General features: G+C 49.8%; 1 protein-coding gene across 2 annotated transcripts in view; it reads right to left on the bottom strand.

Moving 5' to 3' along the window:
• Positions 1-765: 765 nt before the first annotated feature.
• Positions 766-20,824, bottom strand: part of LOC147631520 (protein PAM71-homolog, chloroplastic) — an 80,222-nt gene continuing 60,163 nt past the window's right edge. For both annotated transcript variants that reach the window (XM_086808026.1, XM_086808025.1), the window contains exons 5-10: positions 12,045-12,141; positions 2,038-2,204; positions 1,767-1,829; positions 1,522-1,572; positions 1,333-1,437; positions 766-1,236 (exon numbers count right to left, since the gene is read on the bottom strand). In XM_086808026.1, the coding sequence (XP_086664152.1) occupies positions 1,171-1,236; positions 1,333-1,437; positions 1,522-1,572; positions 1,767-1,829; positions 2,038-2,204; positions 12,045-12,141 (549 nt within the window). In that variant the 3' untranslated portion in view covers positions 766-1,170. The remainder of the gene's footprint in view (positions 1,237-1,332; positions 1,438-1,521; positions 1,573-1,766; positions 1,830-2,037; positions 2,205-12,044; positions 12,142-20,824) is intronic.

The following is a 20,824-nucleotide window of genomic DNA, read 5'->3' as shown; positions in this document are numbered from 1 at the left end:
GGGCAACAAACAAGGACGCAAAAGATGGCAAAAATCACATTTGCAAAAAAAAAACCTCCTTCCCGTTTTTTTGACCTCGCTTTACATTTGGGTGAAACATCGTTTCGATGGGCAGGTTTCGTTTTGTTTCGAAACGTTTCATGCCGTTTCGAGAGGGCAAAATGGGTTTTTATGTTACTATGGTGTGAACACCCTCATATGTGGGATAAGATAAGTGTGCCACATATCATTAGTGTGTGTATGTGTTGACATGTGTCTTGTGTATGTGTCAAAATACAAGGTTACTCTAAAGCCTACAAAAAGCATTGTACTTGGTGAAGTTGATCACTCTCCTTGAGCGCTCTCTCATTCTCTCTCTCCACACACGCTAATACCATGGAGCACTTTCATCCTCCCTAATATCTTCATGTCTGCGTCTAGAAAATCCAATATTGCTGAAATTGTTTAATTTGATAGTACAAATTACTTAAACTATTAGATTTTGACATTCTTCGGAAATTTGTGAGAACGGCTAACCCAAATTTACATTATTTGTACATTGCAAATATTCCTTTTTTTGGTATACAACAGCATTAACTATCCTCTGACCTAGGAAAAGAGAGAAATTGTTGTTTTATCAATTAGACTTCTAATCTATTCACCTTGTTCAAATAGAAGACTTTAGTAATGAGCCTTTCTATGTAAAAAGATATTTGAGATCAAAGTTTGGATGAAGAAGTTTTGAAAGGGGTTTTGTGGATGGCTTCGTTTTGAGTAGAAATAGAATGGACGGAAGACTAGACTACTATTTAACAATACAAGGAACAGTGATTCTAATACAACCAAAATCGTTACAAGTTCGAGAGTTTTCAACGCTCAATCAAGCTACATTTACAATCCGGGCAATGCATGAGTGTGACTAGCTATGGGGACTAAACACCAAAAATGTGAAGGATCCATGCAATCAATCGAGTTGGACAAACATGTCCCACCCACCTATGGCATATACCAACTCAGCTTAATCGAAAGCATAGAACAGAGCAATAAATTTAACTCAGTATCGAACAGCTCTTCAGGAATCACGCTTATCCTCACCTGCCTCAGTTTGAAATACCCTGCTCCTTATCATGAAGCACCCTAAACAATGATGTATGGATGGTCAAATGTAGAAGACATTTCGAGGGTGAAGCCTTAGAACGCTCCCAAGAGTGTTGCAGCAGCAAAAGCCAAAAACAAGAATCCACCTACGTAACCAACCTGTGCAAAAACAGCAAGACTCTTAATAAATCCCAGACTTGGCAAAGAGGTTTTGAGATTGTCATTACATTATTTATAAGCAGTGAGAGCAATTACCATCTTTTCTGAAATGTATTGTGCAAGGAATGCCCCACCAATGACAGCAAGTCCCGTAGCAATAATGTGTCCCGCTATTGCACCACTCGCAACACCTAAAGGAGCCTGCAAGGCCAAGCACTAAACCATCAGAGTACTTGAGGAAACCATGGGTTAAGCTATACATGGTAACTGAAGCGTAGGAATGACCTGTGTAGCACCAAGAGCTATCGTTGCAAGCATGGACCTATCTCCCCATTCCTGCAAACTCAAGACGTTCCAAGATGTTGCTTCATAACACACCAGATTAATTCACAAACTTGATAGAACGTAGAGCTGTCTTCGTTTACACCCATACCTTTATCTTTGAATGCATAAGGAGTTATATTACAGTCACAATGACTGCACTAGCATTAAAGAAACAGACATATGCCAGAATATATTGAAGCACTCACAGCTAGAAAAATAAGGCTGAAAGTCTCCCCAAAGATTGCAAATGGTGAGCTTGATTTGTTCACCTGTACATGGCCAGGAGATTGAAACTGAGCGAACTCCGAAGAAAAAACATGCGTCACTTCTTTAGTACGCACCAACAAAGCATAGCAAACATCTAGTGCGCATTGCAGATACTCAAGTGCCATTAGATGGTAAGACTAGTAGTCTCATGCTAGGCTTTTCCCATGTAGAACCACATTCTACAAATGCAACTTTGACACTTATCATCACCTCAGACTTTTTGATAACTTCCTCTGCTTCAGTCAGCTCGCTAATCTCAAGAGGTTCACTTTGTTCATTTTTGGAAGGTACCGAGGGCATATCCCATGCGTTCTTTATGGACTTCAACCCAAAAAACACAAGAAGGGCCACTGCAGCATATTCGCCAATTGGGAGAGCTGCCGCAAGGAAAAACAAATAGCTGTAAGCTCAATGCTTGAAACCCCAGTTTACAATTGATACAGTGTTCTAAAAAAGACCAAGCTCACTCTCTTTCAGAGGCAGTAGTAAAATGGAAAATTTGTTTGCTCTAAAGAAGTATCATGTGACGCCTCATAGTAAACCTTATTATTTCTCCAAAGTTCTATCATAAGATTTTGGTTTAGAATGTTGGGTTGCGTCTAGAAACTCATTTCCATTCATTACTTGGTCACTTAATGTTTTGGTAGCATAAAAAATTGTAACCTGTTTTCTGAGCATGTTAGGGAGAGAATCTGAAGAAGTGTCGTATGAGAGAATTGTAGTACTTTATAGGATAGAAAAACTGTCTTTCTGCAGCTGATCTAATTATTCCATCTCGGTTCCCAAATGAAGGTCCGAAGTTAACGCGAACTTTGGATCTGTGAGCGCCTCCCCCCCTGCGATCTGTGTTGCCTGCGCCTCCTTCCCCCTTCCCCGAATCGTCTTTGCCAGCAACCCCCCCCCCCCTCTCCGTCGCTCTGCCCCTTCTGCGCTCCCTTCCCCGCTGTCAGCCTGCAGCCCCCTCTCCCCCTCGTCCCGACTGCGCCCACCCCCTCCCCCCAGCTGTGCGCTCCACCTGCCCCCCCCCCCCCTCCCTGGCTTTTCGCTTTGCCTGAGCATCCCGAGAGGTGTGGCTGGTCATGCAGTCACCAGGGCTTGGGACTGATGCCTCCTCCCATGCCACTCATGATGGCTGATTCGGTCTTTTGTCATTTTATTTATTTTATTTTGGTCGTTTGCCGCAGGCTACAGCCGGAGAGAGAAATGAAATGAAATGAAATGAAATGTTATATTAACGTCTTCAAAAGGCCAAAGTGACCTGTGAGACCAAAGTTACAACCATGTGACATTTGATACATTGTCTGGAAAAGAAAAGAAAGAACTGAAGGTAAGTATCTAGCCCTACAATACATCAGTAGGGAGCATCCGGAAGCAGCAACTAGGACGAGTGGGAAGCTAATGCTGCTAGTCAAAATGGGGTACATGAGTACATGGATACATGAATACATGAATATGCGGGAGTACAAAAGTGACAGTGAGTACAACAGTATATGGCTGGAGTGGTAATCGACCTAGGAGCTCTAGCATGGGTCTATGCCGGATGGCCTGGATATCTGCCAAAGTGAGATGCCTGGTCGGGCGAGCCCAATGCCTAGCAATGATGCTCTGAATCCTCTGGTGTAGGCATGTAATATGCGGAAGCTTCGGAGAAGGATCGGTACTTCAAAACTCAGAAAACAGCACTCTTTTCGCGACGGAATTAACGCACAAACTGAAAGACGATGTGCAGAAAATAGAGAGAGAAGGGGGAGATGGAGAAGCCAGCCTGTCCGCCAACCTGTGCTGCCTGCTGGCGTCTGCGACGGTCTCTGCGGGCCGGGCGTTTCCGCCGGCGCACCTCCTGCCAGCCGCCAGTCTCCTGGGTCTGCGCGGCGTTCTCCGCTAGAGCCTGCTCGTCCGATGGTGGTGCCTGCTGTGGCGAGCCAGGGATGTCCGGTCTCGGAGGTGGATGTCCACCTCTCGGGTCTCCTGCAGAGGGTCCAGAGGCCGCATAGCGTGAAGGATGAACCCCCTTGCGGGGGCATGCGCGTGCGAGATGGCCCATCTCCCGACATATGAAACACTGGCCGGGGAGGCCCGAATACTCCACGCGCTGTATCAGATGTCCTCCAGAAAGACAAGGGAGGAGGATCGTCTTCGGGAGGGACTCTGGTGACGGAACCACAACACGAATGGCCGGGAGTCCTGCTGCCCGAGCAACCACTGAGGCCGCGGTCTGTGGCACCTCCACCACTTGCCTGAAAGCCCTGCCTATGGACGGCAAGAGGGGCAAGTACTCCCTTCGGAGACCTGGAAAGCAGACGGTGATGGGGAAACCAGTCGCGCCTGCCAGTGGATCAGACGATGGGTCGAAACCGTGGGTCCATCGTGCAAAGAACGCCCGAGAGGAGCGTAGGGCAATGGGGCTCCGAGCCAGCACCCTCTGAGCTGCTGGAGGGGACTCGAACTCCACCTGGTAGTAGCCGCGGCCTAAAAAATCCACGCTGACGATTCTTGCAGTCTCGCCAATGAGGCTACCCTGCAGTAGGTCGCGTAGCTCTCTCCGCATTGGGCGGCTACCCACCACCTTGCAAACCAAGGAAGAGGCCTCCAAGGAAGAAACGGAGGACGCGAGAAGCTGCTGCTCTGCATCTGAGAAGTCTAATCGAAGACCTGTATCGGTCGGGGCTGACGGAGAGGCTGCCATGGAGTCCTCCTAGGGGAAAAGACCAGGTACAGGCTGAACCGAAGAGACGAACCCACTACGCGGAAATCGCCGAAAAAAAGGGGAACGGGGGGCTGAGGCGGGGATAAGGGGAGAAGCAGGGACGGGGGGCAGAGAGGCCGACGACGCGAGGAGGGGGGGGAAGAAAGGAAGGAGGCGGAAAACCAGGGGGGGAGGCGGAGGCAGGAGGGCGAGGGGGGGCTGCGCAAGGAAGGCGAAGGGGGGGGAAGAAGAGGGCGAGGGGGGGCTGCGCAAGGAAGGCGAAGGGGGGGGAAGAAGAGGGCGGCGCGGAAGAGGGAGGCGGGGGGCTGAGAAGGCTGGCGGCGCAGGCGCGGGGCTGAGGGGGGCAGGCGGGAAGAAAGCGGGGGAGGGGAGGGGCTGCGGGGACAGGCGGGGGGCTGGGAAGGCTGGCGGCGACAGCGATGGGGGAGGCGCAGGGGGCAGCAGGCTACGCCTCGTTAGCACTTGGTGAATTATGAGATTTGTGGCCATCTTTCAAGCCAAACTTTGCCAATAAATGCTCCAGCATTCTTCTATGGAAAAATCCCCGTTCACACTTTGGTTCTGCTCAGTGTGTAAAACACTAGTCAAGGCTGGTGAAGGGACCAAATGGTGACACCGGTACCCATTGAAAAGCCTCAATGGACGGAAGTTAAGGGCGGTGATGAGCCAACCCAAAATCCACCCAACTTGCGCCAATTAATGTGCGCTACGGATGCATGACAAAAGATCTCAATCGCCTCGCTGACTCTTTTAAGGTTCCCCTCGTTCCCCGAGAGGTATTCTATCGTGTCATCGGCAAACTTAGAATCAAGCAGCTCCTACGCGAGGATGGGAAGACACAGTCCCTAGAGTTCGGTCTCTTGGGCAAAGAGAAAACTACTTATCACCTTGGCAACAAACAAGAAGAGGTAACTTGCTAGAGGGCAGCCATGCCAAACTGAGCGAGAGAGCGGAAATCTGTCCCCTATAGCTCCCAGAATAAGAACCTAGCTGTGTTAAGCCACGTAGAGTCTCGAAACACCTCGGACCCACACCTTCAAAAAACCCATCCTACACATCGTCCCCTCCAAAAAGCCCCAATCTACTCTGTCATATGCTTTCTCAAAATCTAGAAGGAGAATAATCAGATTCTACTGGCGCATCCTGGCCAAAGCGATTGCCTCCCAGAAGGTGAAGATGTTGTCCAGCTCCGATACTAAATGAAACCCGTCGTCTGTGTACCATGAATCAAGTTGGGAAGGAAGGGCTACAGTCTCTGGCTGATGGCCTTGGCCAAAAGTTTGTAGGTGGCTCCTAGGAGTGTGACGAGTCTCCACTGCCAAATCTCCAATCTGTCACGACCCTCCTTGGGAATCAAGTGGATCAATCTCTCAAATAACTTCTCCGGCATGGCACCACCCTCCTTGGGAATCAAGTGGATCAATCCTTCAAGCAAACTCTCCGGTATGGCTCCCGTAACCATTATCTCGTTCAAGGCAACTTTGAGGCTGCCTTCCATGAAATCCTAGTGACGGAGAAATAAGGAGATTGGAAGCCCTTCCCTTCCTCTCCCACGCATTTTCCCCTAGGTAATGCCGTCATAGCCTCCACCAGCTCCTCAAATGTGAAGGGGGTCAAGAGTAAGGTCCAGAGGGCGTGAGGGACCACCTCTCTTGTATGCTGCAAAATCCGCTCATGCACATCCAACGCCTATGAGGATACATGGGCACCTGTGAGGAGAAAGCTGAAGAAATCTGTGGCAATGACTCTCACATGGGGGGGGTCTGTAACAAAAGATCCATCCTGACCTCGCAACCTGCGGATACCGTCTCTTCGCCTGTGTGGGCCTAGAATCTCCAAGAACTTCCCAGTGACCATGTCTCTCGCCTGCATCCAAAAAGAGGCTCTAGCATGGTATTTGTACTCCAGTCCACCCCTTGTGCTGCACTCTGTGGGAAGGAGAATATCATCGCGCCACTCTCTGGAGTGGACGGTCTAGAGTGATCACATCTACGAATGGGAGTCACCGTCTCCTCAAACATACCAACTCCTTCGTCGGGAAGGCATCGGAAAAAGATGTCAACTAGCTGCCCCCGCACCTTGGGAGGCCGCCTCGTGACTCTAGAGGGAGAGCCCGCACCAAAGAGGCAGTGATAGTCATCTCTACCGGCTCCATTAAACGATGGATCAAACTGCGGACTAAGCTGGCCGGTTGCCTCCGTTCTAGGTCAGGCATGGCCGGGGCACGGCGAGAATGTTCTGGAGAGGCAGAAGGGGGGGGAGGAGGGAGTTCTGGTACAGCCGGAGCAAAGGGAGTTGCACGGGAGGAGAGTCGGAGCAGGCGACCGGGGAGGAGGGGTCTTGTCTGCCCTCTGTAAAGCCTCCTTATAACAAGAGGGCTCCCCACAGTCAGTGAGCATCAAGTAGTCAACCCCTGGAACAAACCTGTCAGGGGCTCTGGAGGGTCTAGTGGACCTCCGTACCCAATGACCATCATTTGCAGGTTGCTGTCCAGCCTGCATATCACCTATTGGTGGCTCCTATTCCATGCCATAAGGCTGAAAAATCATGCTCAGTATCTCCTCTAACTGTGGTATATCCATAGGGATATCTTCTGCCATGTCTGGCTGTCCATTTGGACCATTTTCAGCACCATTTAAGGGCTGATTTTGCTGCTGTAACGGCTGATTTACAGCCCTTGGTTGTTATCCATGATGTCCATCATCATCAAAGATGACTCTGCCAGGCTCCTGTCGCCTTGCAGGCTCCTTATACATGCATGTCTCATCAAAAATGACATCATTGCTGCGTATAATCTTTCTATTCACTGGATCCCAAAGTCTATACCCCATTTCACCTTTGTCACCATATCCTAGGAATATGCATTTGTGAGACTTTGGATCAAGTTTGGTGCGCATTTCCCTGCGTATGTGCACATACGCAACGCAACCAAACACTTTCAAGTGCTTGTATGACGGAGGCTTCCCTGTCCATACTTCCTCTGGCACTTTTCCACCAAGCCTCGTGTTAGGTGACCTGTTTATAAGATGAACAACTGTCATAACAGCTTCAGCCCAAAAACCATGAGGTAACGCAGTATGCGACAACATAGAACGAACCTTCTCCTGAATGGTCCTGTTCATCCTCTCTGCTGTCCCGTTTTGTGGAGGATCATAAGGAGTAGAGAGCTCCCTCTTGATGCCTTTAGCATCACAAAAGTCCTGAAACTGTTTGGACATATACTCTCCATTGTCGGAACGCAAAGCCTTCAGTGTTTTGCCAGTTTGATTCTCAACAAGAGCAACAAACTTCTCAAACACTGAGAATGTATCACTCTTCAAACGAAGAGGATAAACCCACACCTTGCGTGTGGCATCATCTATAAAAGACACAAAATATTTTGCCCCTCTCAAAGAAAGCTGAGGCATCTCACATACATCTGTATGCACAAGCTCTAACTGAGCATCTTTCTGTCCAAGAGCTTTCTTGTGGGGGCACTGGAGTTGCCTGCCATATATACAATGCTTACAAAACTGAAAACTAGAGAACTTTAGAGAAGGCAAGTAACCCAAACGAGACAATTGCTCCATTCCTTTGACACTCATGTGTCCCAACCGGCTATGCCACATAGAGATTTCCGGCAGCTCGGTTGCATTTACATTAGCATGGTGACAAACACCTGCATGCATGAAGTAAAGAGTGTCCACCTTAGAGCCTCTGGCAACAACCAGTGAGCCCTTACTAATCTTCCACTTTCCACGACCAAATGTGGTAACATAATCAGCATCATCAAGCTGTCCAGTAGAAAGCAGGTTCTTCTTGATCTCAGGCACATGCCTGACATCATGGAGCATAAGCTGTGAGCCATCTGAAAATACAAGCCTCACATCACCTCTGCCAAGAATCTTGCAGCATGGTTGTCACCCAAATAAACTACTCCTTCATTGCCAGCAGTATACCCGACAAACAAGTCTCTGCAGCCTGTGACATGAAAGGAGGCACCTGAATCAATGATCCATGAGTGCATACCATGACCATCTCCTGTAAGAAGTGAATGGGCATCAAGTGAAGACGTGAATAGGACTTCATCCTCACTGTCACCTGCATGTGACACATTGACTTCTTCAATTTTGACTCCACTTTTGCCCTTTGGCTTCGCATCTTTGGCTTCATCTTTGTCTTTGTCCTTTCCTTTTCCCTTTTCCTTTTGATCATTTTTCCATTTGTAGCATTGCTTTTTGATGTGTCCCTTCTTGCCACAATAATGGCATTCCAAGTCCTTTTTGGAGCGGGACTTGCTCCTTCCCCGTTCTTGGCTTTTACCCCTTTGCTGGGATCTCCCACGTGTATTCATTGCATTGGACTTTCCAACAGAATTGTTCTTCCTGTTCATCTCTTCTTGAAGAAGAGCACCCTCCACATCTGCATATGACAGCATAGCATTCGAATTGCTAGTGGCTGTCCTGAATGTGTCCCAACTCTCTGGCAAAGTGCATAAGAGAAAAGTGGCTTTGAACTCATCGTCCATTGCCAACTTTTGATTAATGACCTGGCTGACAATACCATTAAACTCATTTAGATGGGTTGTCATAGACGCCCCTTCTTTCATTTGAAGACCTATGAGTTTCTTCAACCAATACACTTTGCTGGGCATACAAGTCCTGCAATCTCTGCCACATTCCCCAAGCTGTCTTCTCTTCACGAATGCTGAAAAGTAAAGAGTCTGACACAGACAACATGATAGTAGATCTTGCCAGCTCATCCATATCTTCCCACTCTTCAGCAGTAAGAGAAGCGGGCTTTACACCCCTTTCTTTGATAGGCTTGTGCTGCTTCTTCTGGAGCAACGCATTATAGCACTGGGTTTGCCAAATATCATAGTTATGTGAGCCTTCAAGCTTCTTGATGTGAAGCAATGAAGAGCTCTCACCTGTGGTTGCCATAGCAATATGCAACCTGTCAATGCCTGACTCCCTGCAAAATGTGCAAACACTGTACCAAAAGCACACAAAGTGCTCACAGTTGTTCTCCCAAAGTTTATCTCCCACTGTGGAAGCACAAATGCAACTCTACTCCCACTGTATGTGATGAAATCACCAAAATCTGCTTGCTGCAGATTTAGGACAGCACCTTAAATGTGCTCTGTTGCCCTTCCAAAGTACTGTACAGCAGTACTAAGTGCTCACCAATGATGTACCAAACCTGTACCGGCAAGTACAGCAGCTGAAATTGAGCCTTTTGGTCACTCAAATCAATGTGCAGCCATGCCAAAACTTGTACAAAGTTGTACCAAATCTGTACCAGCAGGTACACTAGCAATAAATGCTCTCCTGGCTGTCCAAATGAGTGAAAATCAGACTTTTACAGTCCTGACCACTGCATACAACAGTTCCGAACAGAAATTGGGTAAAAGCCCCTTGACTGCAAGCTGATTTCTGAGGATTCAAGGCATAAAAGTCTCACTTGCTGTTTTGCCAAGCTCAACAAGCATAAAATCTTGAAAAGCCCCTTGATTTAAGATCAATTTCTGATCATACATGGTACATTAGCGCACATGAAGGCATCCAGAGTCTTCACAATGCTTCCCCCTGGCCTATATACATCCAATACATGAAAGCCCCTTGATTTACAGGCACATTGAGTGCTTGACAAGCATCAACATATGCCCAAAGCATCAAATGCGATTGCCTGCATGCAAATCAATCCAATCGGCACAAAAGCCCTTTGATCTGCACTGCAATTTGCTGCAATTTTGCCCGAATGTGCGATTTCTCACATCATACAGCATGTATGAATGCTTAATTGCACAATTACATCAAAAGCCCCAAATTTTGACATCCAATTTCCTGCAAATTGATCCTGATTGTGACCAATGTCACCCAATTTTACCAATTTTGCTCAAAAATTGAGCAATTCAGCACCTGTACCTGCTCAATTGATTGAATTGATAAGAAATTTCCAAAATTGAAGGCAAATACCTCTTAATTTTCTGATTTTCTACAATTTGCAGGCTGAATTTTGTTGTTGCAGGAGAAGGGGGGGGGCTCGTCTGATGCTGATGCTGATGCTGTTGCTGCTGCAAAAGGGTGCTGCACGTGTGTTGATGCTGATGCACTTGCTCGTTGCTGTGCGTGTACGGATGGCTGGCTGCTGCTGCTATGAAGCGCTGGCTGCGCCTGGTTGGCTGGGCAGCCCTTTGCGCTGCCTGGTTGGGCAGCGTGGCTGCTGCTGGGCAGCCCTTGTTGTGTTCGTGCAGGTGTACTTTGCTACGTCTAGGGCCAAGAGTCTAACGCCTTATGGTCACCAATGCTACACGCGACGTGCGACTGTTGTCACCGACTTAATGTTGCCGCCGACTCCGACCAGTAGCCAGCGCTACACGCGACGACCCTCTCGTAGGCGTGTTCGCTCGCTGCTGAGCGCCGCTCGCCTTCGCCTAGTAGCCAGCCGTCGACCAACGCCTTGCTGCCTTTGCCTAGTGGCCAGCGCTTTGTGGCCAGGCGTCTACACGCTTCCCCACGTTCACACAGCCTTATGCCTTGTGGACCAACGCCTGCTGCAAGCTGCTCACGCTGCCTACGACTTGGCTGAAGAAGCGAGGCAACCAGGGTTACCAGGCCTGCACAGCAGCACACAGGAGTCCGTACAGCACATGAGGTCGTTTTGTAGCTCTTCTACGCCAATTTCCAGCTCTGCACCCTTGAGAACAAAACCCTAAAACCAGGGCTCTGATACCAGTTGAATGGGAGAGTTAATTAGGGTTTCATGTGGGAGACATACACAGAGAGAAGAAGGGAGAGAGAGAGAGAGAGTTGTGGGGATAAGTCAACTCAATGATATTGAGTGTGTGACTCCCCTATCACACATGTATATTGCACTAGTATACATAGTGCACTTAGTACATTAAAAGTACTAAGTGTACTATGTACTATAAACACATGGGCTAGTACACACTATTAAGGGTGGGCATAATGCCTTTACCCCAACATCTATCATATCTAGTTGAACCCACTCAAATGCCAATTCTCGGTTAAGCATGGAGTCATCCTTCAACACATTGTTTCCAAGAATGGAATCTCCACAGCCCCGGTGGAGTAAACTCGAGAATCCCTAGCCTCATTCCAATGAATTCAATGGGCTAGCCATTCGAGGAGTACATTAGCCTACAAGAATACCCTTAGGGAGGAGCCAAGGGTGTCTTTTCCTTGCCCCTCTGAAGGTCAAGGCCCAAATCAATTTATGCGGTTCTCCTCTGGACCCCATGCAGCCATTCAGTCAACCTATCCTTCTTTGCCTCTCACAGTCCTTTGAAGCCCTTCCAGGCACCAATCGCATTATATTCTATCATATAGGAAACAATATGCAAGCATATCAGCTAGACATGGACGGACTTAACACTATAAACCCATAAATCATCAAATACAGGAGAACATCACAGATTTCAAATCATTTAGAAATACCCAGAACTCAATGAGTACAATGTGGCAGAGCATTTTTAAAGAAATAAGGTACGAAGTGTAAAGGATATAACTTGTTTTTAATTGTGATGGCACTGCCTGGAAAATCCTTCCAATTGCAACCGAAATGATTGTCATCAGTGCTAAGGCAACTGACGAACCTAAAAGCACCTGCACAAGCCAAAGACATAGACTTTTACCATACAAAATCAATTTCTATTCCAGGAAAATAACAAAAACTGAACTTAATCCATGGAGCTTATGCTGCTATAAACCTAGAATATACAAGCTATAACAATTAAAAGACAATACAAAGCAAGTATGAGCAAGGACATAAAAACTTGAAGAACATATATTTCCCCACACTCCTAACCCACCTCTCCTTGCCATTGCTCCACAACCTCTTATCTTTGAGGTCTTCCTTAGCCACGAGCAGTGCCTCTTGCTTGCAGCCCCTGAGACTCAATAGAGACATTTGTAACCTTGCTTTTCCCATAGCCACAAACAGTGCCCCCTGATCGCAGCGCTGGATACTCAACAAACACCTTCAGATCCTTGGCAAATCTTGCCCCAGAAGCAGCCTGAACACTTCCAACCCCGCCCCTCACCCTCCATACAGCTGATTGCCGCTGTCCAAACTGCTAACGTAACAGGATACTTAGATGATGTCAGCCTGCAGGTCTGTATAGTGCCGTACAGATCTAATGTTGCTGCTAGTGTTGCTGTACAACCTGTCCATACAATTGTACTGTGCTGCTGCTAGACATACAATTGCCTACAGGACACATGGCAGTCCTATGCCTTGTGGGTATATAGGCTTGCCAAGGTTGTGTTGGTCTCTAGCTCGGGGGTGGCTTACCACTCCGTGTGGTTTGGAGCCTCTGGTTGGGTAGTGAGTGCTAGTGGAACCCCTTTATGTTCCCTTGTTTGCATGTTCCTGTGCTGATCGAATATGCATATTTGCAGTGGCTTGGATGAGCTTCTCGGGCATACAATTGTGAGTAATCGAAACACATGTAAGTGGACTCTTACTTGGGGTATTTCACGTAGGTTGGTCGTACAGCTGATAATACTGTTGTTCTTGCTGCTAGGGCTGACTTGACTGCCCGTCACTTCCGTCGTCGCTATACTGTATACTGTGTGCCCCCTGAACCACAGATTAATGGTTGAACCATCAACCAGAAGCCATTCCACCCTTACTTCATCCCGCATCGGGCCGTCTCCTATCTTCACCATGTCCTTGAACATAACTCGGGAAACGAAGGAAGTAGCCCAAGCCAAAAACAACCAAATTGAGCGGGTGGGATGGATTGCAAGGGGAATTGAAAAAATTCCTCGACAAGATTGATGCCCAGGTCAATGTAAGTACAGAACCAAATGGACATGGTGTGCTTACCAGAGACTAGAGACTGCCCAGTGCCTACGGCTGCATAGAGTTGCACCAAACCCAGGAGAGGGGACGTGGGGGTCGAGGCCAGAGAGGGTGTGGAAATGTGGTCAGAGGAGATGGGAAAGGTCTCTTTGGTGGAGAGGTATCTCGGGTAGCGGTGGTGCCACAAACAGGGAGCTGGGTGGTGTACGGGCATGTGAGGGAGAAGACTAGGTATGCATGGTCAGCTGTGACTCCGATAGGGTGAGGTGAGATGGTAAAGTCCAAGATGAGTGGTACCAAGGGGGGAGAGCCCATCAGGTAGTCCACTGTACTGGCTCCATGTGCGAAAGGGTAGCATGTAAAAGAGCTAGAGCCAGGCCATCGAGCTAAGCCATTGTAGATTGCTAGCCCATGAGCTTCGCCAAGGGCCAGGAAATGCTCCCCATAGGTGTGGGTAGTTGTCATGTGATGTCCAGGTCACTTTGTCCTTTGATGTACGCTCGAGGCCTATGCCCTCAATGTAGATCTCCTGGTACATAAGGTCATCTGACTCAAGGAAGGGTATCTGTATGACGTGCGCTAGCGGTGCGGGCGTTGAAGTCTCCAGCAAGGAGCTCACAGGTTGGAGATGTTGAGAAATGTGATGCCAAAGAGCACAAGCCTCTTTTGTCTTCGCCCCCAAGAGGACTCCATGGCAGCTGCTCCATCTCCCCCGACCGAGGCCGCTATTACCTGCCTTTCGTTTTCCGAAGCGGACTTGCAGCTTCTCACAACGACTCTCGCATCCCTAGAGGCCTCCACTCTAGTATGCAAGATTGTCGGTAGCTGCCCCACGCGTGGCCAACTCAGGGATCTTCTTCAAGCTAGCCTCCTAGGTGCGCCAACAAAGACCGCAAATATTCATCTTTTAGGGCGCGGCTACTACCAGGTTGAGTTCGACTCACCAGCGGCATCTCATCTTGTCATGCAATCGACACTACGTACAATCCATGCCTTCTTTGCACGACGCTGGCAACACGGCTTTGACCCGGCATTTGATCCATTAGCTGGAGTTTCACGCTTTCCCATGACAGTCTGCTTTCCAGGCCTCAAGAAGGAATACCTTCCTCTTCTCCCAGTGATTGGTGGTGCCACCGGGAGAGTGATTGAATCCCCCCCCACCGTTGCCTCGTCCCTCACACGAGCAGCGGGGATTCCATCTCTCCGTATTTGTATTGCCTCATTGGATTATGTGCCTCACATGATACCTATTCTCAGTCTTCAAGGCGATCCCATTATGTAGCGAGTGGAGTATTCCGACCTTCCAGGCCAATGCTTTATTTACAGACAGATGGGTCATCTAGCCAGAGTTTGCCCTCGGTGTCAGACTAGGCAACCGCGCCCGGTGGTTCCCCCTCCCACTTCCCACTCAGATCCTCATCAAGGAGCCAAGGGAGGAGCAAGTTCCCAGACCGCGGAGCACCCTGACCATGCATGACCCATCAACCGGAGAGTGGCAGACGGTTGGCTCCCGCCCCGGAGCTGAGCGTCGGGAGCTGAGCGTCGCCGCCGTGTGCACTAGGCTAGCAACATCATGCAGGAGGATTCGATTCTATCAGAGAACCGTTTTGAGCACTTATCACAGCACTCGCCCGCAGACGGCGGACCCTCTCCAGTAACGGAGAGGGTCCCCCCCCCCCCCGGCGGAGGTGGTGGCAGCCAATTCCTCGTCGACGACTTCTCCTCTGGCCTTTAGTGCCCAGTGGGGCAGGTTGACCCCACCGTCGCTTCATCGAGCCTTCCCCAGCAACCTTCCCCTCCGATGGATGCCTCTCAGCAGCATCCCTCTCCAGCCTCTCCACCTTCCCACTCCCCCTCACTTCCTCCCCCACCCTCGCCTCCAACTCTTCACACAGTCACTCCATTTGCCCCTTCCTCTTTCTCCGTGCCTACGATCCCCCCCCCCCCCCCCCCCCCCCCCCCCGGGGCGCCTCTCCAATGCATTCCCGTCGCCCCCCTGCAACCCCTGACTTGGAGAGGAGACAACCGGTGAGTACCGTTCGCCGCCTGATTCATCGTTTCTCAAAGCGGGTGGAGATGACCATTGCAGCCTCACCAATGAGGGCTCTTCCACCTGAGTCTCCAAGCGGGCCCCCCAGGATGTTGGGGCAGCCTGTGGCTTATAGTTTCTTACGATGTCTTGCGACAGAAGGGACAAACACGTTCGAGGAGACCATAGCCCCTATTCGAGTATGTGTGGTCTTCCACCACTCTAGACCCTCTACGCCAAAGAATGGCGCGATGATCTTCTCTTTCCCCTTGAGCGCAGCCCCCGAGACAGAGTGGGATCCAGAGTTGGTGGCCGCTACCATACAGGATCGGGCAATTGAGCTATTGCATCATCTGCAAGATCTCTGGATCACAGATGTTCTTACTCATCTATGGCCTTTGGCCAGCACACCGAGACCAAGGAGGGGAGATGGTGACCTCCAACCTGGAGGTGCTGCTTTTTGTGTTCATGCATACCTCTCTCACAGTACCTCTCCCATGCTCTTACAGATAGCTCCATTGTGATCGATGGAGCACGGAGTACCCTCGCGCTCAGGCAAAGTGGCCCCTTGGCGCGATTCTGCACCAAGACAGATTGTGACTATTCCCCGTCTAAGCCCGCGCCCAGGACTCTTCGAGTGGAGGGTAGTTCTGGTAGTTCCACCTCACAGAGATTGATATGAGGATTGTCTCATGGAACATTCAGGGCTTAGGGGGGCCTCAGTGCTTTCAGAGACGAGGCATCCTTAGAGGAGAGCTACATCGTGCTATGGTGGGGGGATCTATCGACATTCTTGTTCTTCAAGAGCACCGTCTTAGTGAGGGGCGTACGCGCCGCTGTGGGAAGATTCTACCAGCATACTTTTTGGTCTCCATCCTTCGGCCCTTCAGGGACGCAAGGAGAAGTGTGTCTCTCTGTCAGTGAGCAACTTTTGCCGTCTGTGAGACAGGATCAAGAGTCATAGTTCCAAGACGTACTCAGTGGGTTACCATTCTGATTGGAGAGGCTAGCATTGGCTTCCTCAACATTTATGCCCCGAATGCGGCTGCAGGTAGAGCTATCTTTTGGAGCATTGTCCAACAGGACCTTCCCCAGGCTGATTTTTGGTGCATGGGCGGTGACTTCAACATGATAGAGGTAGCAGAGGACAGACTTGGAGGTGGCATGGCCACTGTCTCTGGGGTGGAGAACTCTGCATGGGAGGAGATGATACTGATTCTTAGGGGACAGGACCCTTGGCATCTTCCAGAGTTTGGTCGCAGCCCTAGGAGTCTTAGTTTTTCTCGATCAGATAGGCGGAGCACTGGCCCCAACCTCTCTCGACTGGACAGGTTTTATGTTGACGAGTGCTTGCAGCCGTGGAGGCATGGTTGGTATTCTAGCAAGCACTACATTTTCAGATCATGCCCCAGTTATTCTATCCCTAAAGGACCCATGGAGGCATGACAAACATGCGAGCTCCAAGATTCTAGACAGCCTCATTTAGGACCCCGATATTTGTAGCTGGATTGAGCAGATATGGGCGGGTCTAGACTTTTCCTCGGGATCTGCAGCGTGCACTTTGGATGAGGGCCTTGGGGAGATTAGTATTTTCTTATAGGAGGCAGCCCAGAGGAGATTGGAGGGAATTCGTAAGCAAGAGAGGAGTCTGAGGAGGGGCATAGCCTCTTTACAGCGTCTTCAGGAGAGTTCCCCGGATAGCCCATTGATTGAGAGTCAACTCGCAGCTGCCCGCACGGAGATTCGGTTCATTGAGGAGAGAAGAGTGGAGTATAGATCAGGGCCTCATTCTGGACTTAAGCCGGTGACAGAGTTACTAGAGACTTCTTTGAGATAGCCGGCCCTCACAGGAGGAGAGACGTTATTCGCAGGCTACGTGGCGAGGATGGAGTTATTGTTTCCGATCCCCTGTAGGTGAGAACCATTGCCACGGATTTCTTCCAGTCTATTCTCACTGGTGCCCTATTATCTCCCCAAGTGATGGTTGTGCGCGAGAGAGTCTGGAGACACACGAGAGAGGTGGTTCCCCCCTCCCTTCGGTCTTTTTTATTGACTCCTTTCACTGCAAAGGAGCTGGCGAAGGCAGTGAAGGCATTACCCAAGGGCAAACGCCCGGGGGCGGATGGGCTTCCTGCTTCTTTCTTTCTTTGCCATTGGGACCTCATGGAAGGTGGCCTTTGCGCTGCCTTGAATGAGATTATGCTCACAGGTGCCATGCCAGAGAGCATAGTAGCAATGAAACGCGTTTCGCATCACTGAAGTACGAAACGTTTCGAAACGTTTCGAAACGTTTCGTTAAATTTGAAACGAGTTTTTTATGCTTATTTTTTTTTAATGTCAAAATTGGGGATTTTTGCCGTTTGAAAACGGACGGCTCAAAATTTCAGCCTTTTTCAGCCTGCAGCATGTCATGAATCATGATGTCAAATATTGATATGATATCGTGATTCGTAAATCAAATTTCAAATTGCAATGTCTTGCTTTTATTTACACATTTTTAAGTCTATAAGATCAAGGTGACATGTTGTTTGTTTGCAGTCTTATAAACTGATATGAAACTTGTTGAGGGTCCCTATTGTTGGGTCTCTCTCTCTCCCCCCCCCCCCCAGGTACCCCTCCCGTTTCATACTTTTGGGTCGGGCAATGAAACGTTTCGAAACGCGTTTCAAAAACCTTTTTTATGAAACTCCTGGCTACTATGCCAGAGAGGCTCACAAAAGGCTTGATACATTTGATTCCCAAGGGGGGTGGTGATAGATTGGAGATCCGACAATGGAGACCCATCACCCTTCTAGGGACGGCCTACAAGATTTTGGCCAAGGCCATCAGTAGGCGACTTCAGCCTTCCCTCCCAGACTTGATCCATGACACTCATACTGATTTTGTTCAAGATCGGAGTATTCTGGACAACATCATTACCTTTTGGGAGGCGACAGCTTCGGCCAAGATGCAGCAGCAGCACCTCATTGTGCTACTCCTTGACTTTGAGAAAGCTTATGATAGGGTGGATTGGAGCTTTCTAGAGGGCACTATGAGCCGGATGGCATTCCCCATGGAGTGGATTCGCGGAGTCTCAAGACTTTATTCAGCATCTCACAGCCAGGTTCTCATTCAGGGAGCCCGAGGCGACAGGTTCCCCCTTTCTCGCTCGGTTCGACAGGGCTGTCCTCTAGCACCATACCTCTTTCTATTTGTCGCCAAGGCCATGAGTAGTTTTCTCTCCGCCCAGGAGACCAGACTCCAGGGATTGTGCCTTCCCCTCCGCACGCAGAGGAGCTACTGGACTCAGAGTTTGCAGACGACACAGTAGCCTACCTTGCCAGAGATGGGAATCTCCAAAGATTCGCGGAGGCAATAGAGATTTTCTGTCGTGCATTAGGAGCATAGATCAACTGGCACAAGCAGTGTGGTTCTTGGGTAGGCTCAGCACCCACCCCAACTTGGCGCGACCAGTTGAGGCTTTCCAGTGGATCTCGAGGGGCACTCTAGTCCGATACCTCGGCTGCCACGTTGGCATTGATGCTCCGCTTCTTCTGAGTATTCGGAAGAAGCTTCTATATTGGAGCTCGGCGAGGCTATCCCTTGCAGGCAGAGTGGTGCTAGCAAACCAGGTACTGCTTGCCACCATGTGGTATATCACCTTGTGCTGGGCCTTTTCTCGGGCTTGTATTGGCCAGATACAGCGTTTGATCCAGAACTTCTTGTGGGTCGGAAGTGATGGGAGGCCAACCAAGGCCAAGGTCAAGGTGGCATGGAGAGTGATCGTTCAGCCACATGGCAGAGGGGGGCTAGGTCTCATTGATCCAGCTATACAGAGCCGTGCCCTGCTAGGCAAGTTGATTGTCAGAGGACTCCAACCCGATGGTGAGCCTTGGAAGGATTTCCTCTTGGCCCAGATTTCAGCCCGCACTCCGAGCCTTGGAGGCCCGTGGCTGCAGAGCACTAGATGGATCTTCACACAGATGCGAGCCCGTAGTTTTAGTCGTACCTTTGAGGACAGATTCGCAGCCAATCTACTTCGTGCTTCGGATCATCTCAGGCCAACCCTCAGACAGATTGTTCCAGTGGCCTCAGAGGAGCAGCTTCGGCAGCCTTTGATCTGGAACCCCCTGATCCATTTACCCAATGGCCACGTGCTAGGGGCCTGACCGCACATATCCTAGGGCGCCTTGAGCATGGGACCAGCCAGGTCTCTTGGAGATTGGGTTGCACACAGGCAGTTACCTCAAGAGCAGCAAGAGAGAGGCCTGACAGGGATCCCGGGTAGAGACAGGCTTAGCATCGACATTGACTGAGCTATTCCTCCGGAGTGGCTGACTCCTATTCCAGACCCGACCCCCCCGATATGGCTAGGTGTGTTCACCAGACATGATATTCTCGTGGTGGTCTTGAAGAAGATGAGGATAGGTGTCTGCTCTATTGGATTACATGGCAAATTAGAGAGATCAAAGCACCCTTGGAGGATTTCAGAGGCTACACCTTGCAGAGGGTGAGGGTGATTGGTTTTCGGACACGTTCATGGCACATAGATCCAACACCGGCCAAGGTGGCCAGGGAAAGATTTTGGCGGTTATGGATTTAGGAGTGCCGACCTCTCATGCAGTTGTAGTGGGACCCTGGAGAGTAGACGTGGCATGATTCCACAGATCGGGTGGAGACTCTGGATGCCCCTTTCTTTGCATATACAGCGAGACTCGGCAGCAGGATCCAGTTGTCGGAGATAGATGGCACACCGACAATAGCAGCACACTGGCAGTCTCAGGGCCTATCACAGCGCTTCCTTTCAGATTTCTGCAAGAGGCTTTGGGACAGCTTTCGGCCAAGGAAGATCACTCTCTTCCTCTAGTTGACGGCACCCAATAGTCTGGCAGTGGGTACTTGGCTCGCAGTCGGAGGGCGGCCAGCAGCTTGCCCGAGGTGTGCTCGAGGTGCGGCCACCCCCAGGAGTCTCAACGACATTGCCTTTGGGATTGCCCGAAGGCTCAGCAGATTTGGCAGAGCGGATTCTCCGCATCTTTGCTATTGACAGGGCATCGACCCGGATTATCACTTGGGGTACTGTCGCTTGGGCCACCGAGGCTAAAGTTGTCAGGACTTACGAGGAGGATAGGGGAGGCCATGCCCTTCATGTCTCCCACCATCGTATTGTAGTAGTACTAGTCACAGCCCCACTTGCACGTGTTTTGGCGTCCAGACTCATGCCAGCGCTGGGAGATTTGCAATAGCATAGCAACCTGGAACATTTGGCGTGCTAGATGTGTCACCCCCGACACACCAATGTGCGGCCTCTGGCAATGCATCCGCAACCTGGGTCCAGAACTCTGCTCTGGCACTAGCATGGTTGGGCGCATAGACGTTGAGCACGTCCAATAGCTCATCATGCATCCTCAAAATGACATACTGTGCTCTACCAGGCACAATGATCCCTCGATCCACAATGGCCTGCCGCCATA

The sequence above is a fragment of the Cibotium barometz genome, chromosome 14 (assembly GCF_041138505.1).
Source record: "Cibotium barometz isolate CiBa-2024 chromosome 14, ASM4113850v1, whole genome shotgun sequence".
NCBI classification, from domain to species: Eukaryota; Viridiplantae; Streptophyta; class Polypodiopsida; order Cyatheales; family Cibotiaceae; genus Cibotium; species Cibotium barometz.
Note: the sequence above shows the minus strand (reverse complement) of the source record. Positions and strands in the feature narration are given on the sequence as shown.